Raw genomic sequence first — 9,419 nt, 5'->3', positions numbered from 1 at the left:
GTGTGGGGGGCAGCTATGGGGAGCATTATGCTGTGGTGGCCAGCTATGGGGGTCATTATACTGTGGGGGAGGGCAGCTATGGGGGGGGTAAATATACTTTGGGGGCAGCTATGGGGGCATTATACAGTGGGGGCATTCATGGGGTCTGTCGGGGCAAAGCAGCTGGGCATAGGCGTACGCAGAGGTCTGGTGGTGTTGGGTAGGGGGGCCTAAGCTAAATTCTTGCACCAGGGCCCATGAGCCTTTAGCTACGCCACTCCCAGGCAGAGTGCTAGTAGTGCTCTAACCGGGACTATAGATCTGGGGTTGCCCCTGACAACACTATCCATATATATACAGTGACGTCAGGAGCTGTGTGGCACTACCTGGGAGGAGGGGGCTGTGTGGCACTACCTGGGAGGGGGGGCTGTGTGGCACTATTTACAGGGGGCACTAAATTTATTGGGGTACAAACTGGGGGCCTAACTTCTATATGGGGGCATAAACAGGGCCTAACGTCTATATGGGGGCACAAAGTGACGATTTTTGGCATTTTACTGCCGTCGTGAGTTTCCCCGCAAAGGGGCCCACTAAGTCTGTGTCGCCTAATTACCCACATAAACCTGGAGCCGGCCCTGCCCCTGCCTTCTTTTGCTGCATACTGCACAAATACACTTTCATAGGAATCAACCACTACTTCCACGTTATTTGGTTCCATATACATTTACAGACTGTGCTGTATTCATTGATGCAGGCCAGATTACATAATGGCCACTGGCAAGAAATCTGTCTCCATTTGGCAGTGTGCTGCTTACCAGGTTTGCCAACCATCCGTAAATTCCAGGACAGTCCATAAACACAGGGAACTTGATTCCAGTGTCCATAAAAAAAAAAGAAATAAATAATGCCTCCGTAATTTAATTTAAGTTGGAGGAGCTTGTACATATTATCGGGATGGTACAGTAATCGTTTATGCGAATGTATTCCTATGAGTATTCTAAATGTAAAATTTTTTTTTTTACTAATAATCTCTCTGATTCAATATGGTTTTTCAATTTATCAATAAAAAATGTTGTCCGTCCGCTATTTTTTATGATAAACTGTTCCGAAAAAAGAAAAAATCATGTTGGCAACCTTGCTGCTTAGCCATAATTCAACACATATTCGTTTTGCCCAGGGCCACATGTTGTCTAAATTCTGCCTTGACTACTATAGGCCTCCCAATCGTCCGTGTCCTGATGTCCAACTGTACATGCATCTTTAGGACATAGATATAGTTGAATACAATGGTTTTACAATAACAGAACAAAGCTCACGGCTCCCTGCTCCAGCACTCACTCTCTGACCCCTGCCATCGACGTCTGACATCATCACACCTGCCTGCTCCCAGCCACAGGCCAGGAATGTCTCTGCTCAATTTGGATGATCAGCTCCGTTAGTCGTGGGAACGGGGCTAGGCATTCATTTTATTATTTTAAGGGCCACTATTTCTGTTTGGAGGGGGGACTAAGGGGGCAACGTTACTGTGTGGGTGCACTAAAGGGGCATCCTTACTTTGTGGGGGACTAAGGAGGCATCTTTACGGTGTGTGGGCATCCTGGGGGCATAATCATTGTGGGGGGCACTAAAGAGGCATCATCACTGTGTGGGAGCAGTATTACTGTGTGCCACACAAAGAGGCACTAATACTCGGTGGGCGCACTGTTACTTTAAGGGTGAACTAAGGGAGCATTCTTACTGTGTGTGGGGGTACCAATACTGTGTACTGCACAAAGGAGGGCACTTTGACTGCGTGGTGGATCTATTTCTATATGGGTGGCAGTATTACAGTGTGGGGGCACAAATACTGTGCAGTTTACAAATGGTGGTATTAGTGTATGGGGCACTATTACTGTATTGGGTACAAAGGAGAGGCATTATTAGTTGTGTGGGGCACTAGGAGGACTGTGTGTTTATCTCTATTATAAATAAAATAATAAAATTAAAAAAACGCTGCATGCCTTCAATCCTAAAAATAAAGAGGCTGCCGCGCTGTTTTAACGCCGCATCCCTGTCACAGTTTTTCCTGTAGTGACACTAGAATGGGCGGAATTGGGCGTTCACGGACAGGAATTTGGCAGGATTAGAGGCGAGGCTCAACATAAAAAAAATGGAACACAGCAGTGGCGCACTTCCTGTTTCATCTTTTCATTCTTTGAAACTTGGAAGGTGTTCTACTATGAGCATTGTCTTGTGGGCATGACCAGGAGTGGTTTAAAAGGTGTGCCCAGATTACTCAAGGGTGTCGGTTATAGATATGTGAAAGCACTTGACATGGCACACTGTTTGCAGCACCCTCATGCCCATCTCCAATTTGGAATTATGCAAGTCATTTGTGGTCCAGGTGGTTAAGGACGGTGCTCATTCCTGAAAAACATGCCATTTACCTTCTCCCTGAAATAATTTTTGGAAAAGTAAAGAAACATGGATATTAAAGAAAGTCATACTGACCAGTCTAAAACATGGAAATTATACGAGATAGATATGTAGGTAGATTGACATGTTATTGTTCGAACGTGGAGGATATGCAAGGCCAAACTGCTAGGCCATGATTGCTATGGTAACCGTATAAGTACAGCGCCATCCTTACGCTACCCAGAATTCTCCGCACCCACGCCCCAGAATCTACGGGAAGAGAACAACCAACCCTGACGTGCAGGACGTCCCTCCCAGCCAGAGGACGTGTGACAACCGACTCATTGATTGGCCGGCTCAGCTGCCTTTTACGGAGTGGTTTCTGACAGAGAAGTTAGGTTGTGGCTGCTCCGGGGCCTCAGAAAGCGGAAACCCCGGTCACGGCCAGGCAGGGAGGGGAAGTGTTTGGTGTCCGCCCCCTCCCTCCTCCTGTATCCTCGGCTGGATGCTTAGCGCCCTGTGAGGAGGTTCGGAGACCGGGGCGGTGAGTAAGTTTCCCCCCCGGGTGGGAGAGGCCCCCGGTGCGGGCCGTGGTGCCGGGGGAAGGGATGACTCTGGACTCCATGATGGCCTGCTGTCTGAGTGAGGAGGTAAAGGAATCCAAGAGGATCAACGCTGAGATCGAGAAGAAAATCAAGAGGGATAAGAAGGAGTCTCGGCGAGAGCTGAAGCTGCTGCTGCTAGGTATTGGGGCTGGGGGGCTGGCGGGGGAGGCAGGTGACGAGGGTGGGGGGAGAGAAGGTTAATGGTGACATATGCAGCAGGCAGAGCTGGGTTATGGGCCGTACGTGGGAGCGATGTGGTAGATGGCACAGTAAGGACTGGCATTGCGGTGTATGTTGCTCGTGTACACAGCCCAGTATATGTCTGCCCATTGGAATATATGTATATAATTGATGAACCTCCATGATATAGTCCTGTAGTTCCAGGTATTTTAGTGGAGGGAACTATCGGGTCAGGATTGGAGAATTGTTAGAATAAAAATACGTTATCTGTGGATGTTTAATGGCGCAGTAACGGTCTCTAATCCCTATACAACAGTAATGGTTAACCCTTTACCTCAGAAAACATTCCTAAATGAAGCCCCCTCCTAAGGGACCCCTTCAGTCAGTGACAGCCTTTGCTGCTTCCATCTCTGTGGGAACCCCCAAGCAGGTTCTAGGCTTCTATAGTGCGGTGACGGGCACCCCATGCATTCTGGGTCCTCAGCATTGTCCACACATCTGTACTTATAGATTGCTTCTGTCTGACAGGTTTCTCCATTATCTCCCACTGTTCTTGTGAGTGGAGCAGAGATGGGGGGGGGGGGGGTTGTAGTGACGGTCACCGTTCAGGGACCACAGCGGTGTCACTAGATCTGTGCACCCAGCTAAGAACACCGCGTTGTCCGAACAGGGGTGCTTTTGTTGGTGTGACCACATGCTGTTATTAAGCAGCCGATGTCTGCGGGTGGTTTATCAGCGACTGTGTTGGAGATGCCCTCTTATTGAAAGCATTCTGATAATGGTTATTGACGGCATAGCGTAGAGATCACTCAAGATGAAATGTAAACTGTACCTACAGACAGACCCCTTGCACCCACTAAATACCCCACAACTGATTCAGGGCCTTTCATAAAACCACATAGCCCTCTCTCTGATGGTGAGCCAGTCAAATGATCACACTCAGGGATGCACTGTTTTTAAGACTCTGTTCGCACTTGCCTTAGTTCTTTTCCAGCAGGTTTTTTGACAGGATAGCATTTCAATGTTCTATCCAATAATAAAATAAAAAAAACTGTCAGAATCCTAATGGACACATTATAATTTAATGGTTTTGAAAAACTCAAATCCATCACGCCAGTGTGAACAGTCTTGCGTATAAGAGGAAGATTTCTCATAACTGGTGCAAAGGAAAGTTTGAGTAGTTGCCCATCAGTTTTCAGCTTTTATTTTCTAAAGTACCTCTGCAAAATGAAAGGTGGAATTTGATTGGTTGCTGTGGGCAACTCCACTTAACCTTAATGTTTTAATAAATTTCCCCAATAGTTTGTCAGACCCCAGTTGGGGGCTATTGCACCCTATAGCGGAGTTCTATTACAGCCGAACACATGAGGTGGCTTCTCGTTCGGCCAACAGCAGTCATTACTCCCCCCTTAAATGTACACTTTTGTTGAGCCATGGCAGCACTTACAGATCGAGCATGTTGAAATCCATCATAGGCTTCCCACATACACTTTACATTGACTGGCACATTTTGCTAACCTTTATCTTGTGTGTATGGCTAACCGAACATTCCCTAATACGAAGAGGTCTGTCTGGTGAATGATGCTCTGAAAAATTGCTCTCCCCGCAATAAAAACAGTCATAACATTTGTATGCAGTCTATTATTACTTCTAGTTATTACCCATCATCTACATATCTATTGATCTCCTATCGATAGATCTCAACGGAGCTAACGATCTCATTTTCATTTTTTGCATTGACCGTTTCTTTTCAATCTCCCTATGCTTTCCTGTTGTATGCCATTAAAAAAAAAAAAAAAGGTAGCCTGCATGAATAAAGTGAACCATTTTTTATTTTTCGAGCCATGTTGGATGTCTTCAGCGATAACCCATAATGAATAGATCACTGGAAGTGCTTGCTGTAGTTCTTAATAAAGGATCCTTCCGTGAGAAGCCAAAATCAACACAAAGCTGTCATGTTGTGATGCTGAATTAACGCATAATTGTAGAAAGACGGTGAAGAATATAAATGTGCATTCTGACCATAGATGCTGCGATTGGGTTTTGTGTGCGGAACTGTTGAGTACTCCTGTTTAGAAATGATCGTCCACACGCACAAATTTACCCCCGTGGCCTGACATCTTAAACCTCTAGAGAACAAACCGCCTGAATAATCCGACGTGGCTGAGCAACTTTTCAGAAGTTATATGGCCGGTAAATACCGCACAATGATTGGTAAATGCAAACGCAACCATCCATTGAACTAGTTTTAAATTTGATGTACTATATAATGGCAGCCTTACAGTTATCTTATAGTCTGTTTACACCAGTGGTTCCCAACCTTGTGTTTACCACACACCCCTAGGATATGTTTTATTTAATGTCTGTACCCACTACAAAAGTAATATCGCATTTGAAGAAGAAAATCTCTACGTTTTGAACCACGTACAAGGACGATCAATTTGAACATGAAAAATCAAAGCGTTCTACTCCGTGCATAAAAATCATATATAAATGGAGCAATTTGATTCTAATTTATTCTGAAAAAATTTGCCTGCAGGCACCCTAGATTGGGAATTTACCACTTTCCAAACTACAGAAGAAGGAGCACCTGATGATCTGCAGGAGGAGCGTCATTGTTGCTGATCGAGAGCACTGTGCTAAGCGGCAATTCCTAATGTAAATGTCACTATGAGCGACAGCAGTGTCAATAAGCAATAAAAAAAATGTTTTTATTCATTTACATTGCCCAATTATTAATGTGAGCAAGTTCTTAGCATGTGACTACATTTATTTCTATGGATTGTGCCTGCCTCATGACCATTTTCACTTGGAAAGATTTTTTTTTTTACTATGGCCAATTTAAGACCATCATAATTAGGGTTTGTGACCATACCAGAATTTGGACTTCGATACCGATACTTCGTGTAGTATTGCGATATTCTATACCAAAATGATACTTTGCCAACAACCATAATAATAAAAAAAAGTTCTACCATTTTCTGATGTGAGGCACGTGGTGTGATGAATTTTGAAGCTCCATGTGCCTCACATTAAGGGTATGTTCACACAGTGTTTTCGGGCTGTAAACGGACGAAAAATCGGAAGCAGAACGCCTACAAACATCTGCCCATTGAAATCAATGGGAATAACGGCATTCTGTTCCGATGGGCCGTCTTTTACGCGGCCGTCGTCAAAAAACGGCCGCGAAAAAGTGCAGGACACTTCTTGGGACGTTTTTGGAGCCGTTGTTCATAGACTATTGAGAACCTCAAACGCAGTGAAAAACACTGTGAAAGTCACGAGTTGCTTCAAAAACGTCTGACAATCAGGAGCTGTTTTCCCTTGAAAACAGCTCCGTATTTTCAGAGTTTTTTTGACTCCGCGTGTGAACATACCCTAATAGTGATTAACCCCATAATGTTCCTCCGTCATAATGGACAACATTGGGTTAATGTGTGCGGTACATGATGGAGTTAATTACTATTAATGTGAAGCACATGCAGGTTCAAAATTCATAATACCTCGTGCCTCACATTAATAAGTAAAAAAAGCTGTATTTATTTATTTTAAGTCCTCATGCACACGACCGTAGCCATGTTCACGGCTGTGATTTCCGGGTCGGCCGGCCACGGAGTGACAGCCGCGAGCCGCCCGCAAAACGCGGGCTATGCACATGGCCGCGGTCATTATTTTCAATGAGCCCGGATCGCAGCACACGGCCGTAATAAGGCTTGCCCGTTCTTTCTGCGGTCCGAGCTCCGGGGCCATGCACGGACCGTGAAAACTACGGCCGTGTGCATAACCCCATAGGAATGAATGGGGCCGCAATTCTGTGCATTGGGCCTTACTGCGTAAACATCATAAATGACACTATAAATTTCTTATTACGGTCGTGACGATACTGAATATGTGTAGATTTTATGTATTGAGTCTTTTATTTTATGTTTATTGTTTTTGTTTGTTTTTTACATTTTATGTAACTATTTTTATTTTTAAACTTCGATATATGCCAGTACATTAGCCTGTGTACTGAGAATACACAGGCAGTTGTTAGGACAAACCTCAGTATGCCGTAACAGGAAATATGGTCATAAAGTCCTGGAGTCCTTCAATGGACGCTGGGCTGTCTTTCCGTATATGGTATGTCCCTGGATTGCACCAAAGGGATTCCCTGTGACTCGATCCAGGGGCATCCCCCCCCCCCCTTCTCATTTTCCCCTTGAACGCTGTGGTCAGCTTTGATTGCAGCATTCAGGGGAATATGGAGATGAGAGGTTTCCCTGATCTACGCCATTAGTGGGGCTGCATTTGTGTAATACTACCGCTGCCCCGCTCCTGACCATAAGTGCGCATGCACGGTCAGCATGAGGTGATGCGGCCGTTGCTGCACTAATGATTGGCGGCGCCGGCACTAAAGACAGAACATGGGGGTGTTTTGCAGTGAGCCCGCCATGTTGTCTTCAGTGCCGCAATCATTAGTGCAGCGCTGGTCGCGTGACCTCATACTGACCGTGCGTGCACTTGTCAGGACTTGGGACAATGACTATCACACAACCAGAGCCCCGCTCTAACAACATTCATGTGTTTTCTATACTTAGCTGTGCGGCCGCACTGCTTAGTATCAAAATACATGGAATAACGGTATCGCACAGTATTGAAGTTTCGATGAATCGTGCAGCCCTAATCATAATATGGCCTCCTTTTAGAGTTCTATAGTGATCTATGTTTCGTTCCGAAGAACCACAGGGATCAGAGTGTTAACTGTAATGCAGATACTAATACGCGACTATATTAAAGTCATGTAATGGCCATAAAGACGCACACGTGACAGGACTGCGACAACAGTAGGTTTAGTCCCAGCCCAGACCCATAATGGGAGCAAAGTGAGATTTAAATGCTACTATGGAAGCATTCTAGTTTTGCATATAGTTTGTGCCAAGGGCATTTCTGTGGGTAGCAAGAATCCAGTGTGTGTTTGTAGCCCTTTACGTATCTAGACCTTGTCTTCAGGACATAACTTTACAACCTGGGCTAATTCTACATTCCTGTATGACAGCTATCCTATGTTTGGGCGACACCTATTCCCCCCGTGTTATTCTAATAGGTGGAGGGAGACAAGCGGCTGCCAAACACCTCTGGTATTTGGTGGACCGAAGGCTGGACTCACACGAGCATGTTCGGTCCGTAAAGGATGGAACGTATTCCGGCCGCAAGTCCCGGATGGAACACACTGCAAGGAGCCGGGCTCCTAGCATCATAGTTATGTACGACGCTAGGAGTCCCTGCCTCGCTGCGGGACAACTGTCTCGTACTGTAATCATGTTTTCAGTACGGGACAGTAGTTCCACGGAGAAGCAGGGACTCCTAGCGTCGTACATAACTATGATGCTAGGAGCCCGGCTCCTTGCAGTGTGTTCGATCCGGGACTTGCGGCCTGAATACGTTCCGTCCCTTTACGGACCGAACATGCTCGCGTGAATCCAGCCTTAGAGTATATTCACAAAGTGCGGTTTTTGAAGCCATAACCAGGAGTTGATTCAAAGTAGAAGTTTACTATCCACTCCTGGTTTTGGCTTCAAAAACTGCACTGTGTTAAAAAAAAAAAAAAAAAAAAAAAAAAAAAAGGCCTAACAAAGATACATTTCACATTGGTGTCCTTGTAACTGCTAGATGGCATCTAGCGCCAAAGGGGGAATACGTGTTGAACTCTCGCTATATCCTTTTAAAGCTTTTCAGTCAGCGGTTGTTGTAACCTGTGCAGTAGTAAAGTGATGCAATCCGGGCTGTAATACCTGTGCTTGGTACTACCAAGAATGGAATTGCTGTGTTCCTTTGCTTGGCAGGGTTTAAGGACTACTTTTGACTTGTTTCAGCAGAGCTTGTCCTCCACTGTATGCTGCTTGTAATGAGCTAGATGTTCTTTTATGTGGGCCATTTGTATACCTTGTGTAAGACCCCACTGATCCTGAGAATAAATTGGCCGCAGAGCTGATTTAGCGCTGCATCCCATGCCATAAGTTTTCCTGTATATCGACGCCCCAGCTTTGCAGGGATCTACAAATAAATAAGTGCTGTGACCCCTTCATTCTTAGGAACAATGGCGGGCCCCAGAGGTCGGGCCCCCACTGATCTTCGTGATGGCACATGTCATCACCAAAAATTATAGCTTACCACTGGGACACATTTGAAATTTATGGTGCACAGTGAGGCATATTTATAAAAATAACAATTTACAAAGAGAGCATGAAAAGATTAAGGGGGTGCAAAGCCGGACATACT

The 9,419-nt window shown here is 45.3% G+C and overlaps 1 protein-coding gene across 2 annotated transcripts in view; it reads left to right on the top strand.

The window, feature by feature from the left end:
* Positions 1-2,632: 2,632 nt before the first annotated feature.
* The window catches only part of LOC142648339 (guanine nucleotide-binding protein subunit alpha-11), a 54,072-nt gene continuing 47,285 nt past the window's right edge, over positions 2,633-9,419 (top strand). Inside the window, exon 1 of one of the 2 annotated variants that reach the window (XM_075825441.1) lies at positions 2,633-3,117. In XM_075825441.1, coding sequence (XP_075681556.1) covers positions 2,982-3,117 — 136 coding nt within the window. In that variant the 5' untranslated portion in view covers positions 2,633-2,981. The remainder of the gene's footprint in view (positions 3,118-9,419) is intronic. The other variant, XM_075825439.1, reaches the window with a different exon arrangement.

This window comes from Rhinoderma darwinii, chromosome 1 (assembly GCF_050947455.1).
Source record: "Rhinoderma darwinii isolate aRhiDar2 chromosome 1, aRhiDar2.hap1, whole genome shotgun sequence".
Classification (NCBI taxonomy): domain Eukaryota; kingdom Metazoa; phylum Chordata; class Amphibia; order Anura; family Rhinodermatidae; genus Rhinoderma; species Rhinoderma darwinii.
This window is presented reverse-complemented; position numbering and strand designations above follow the sequence as displayed.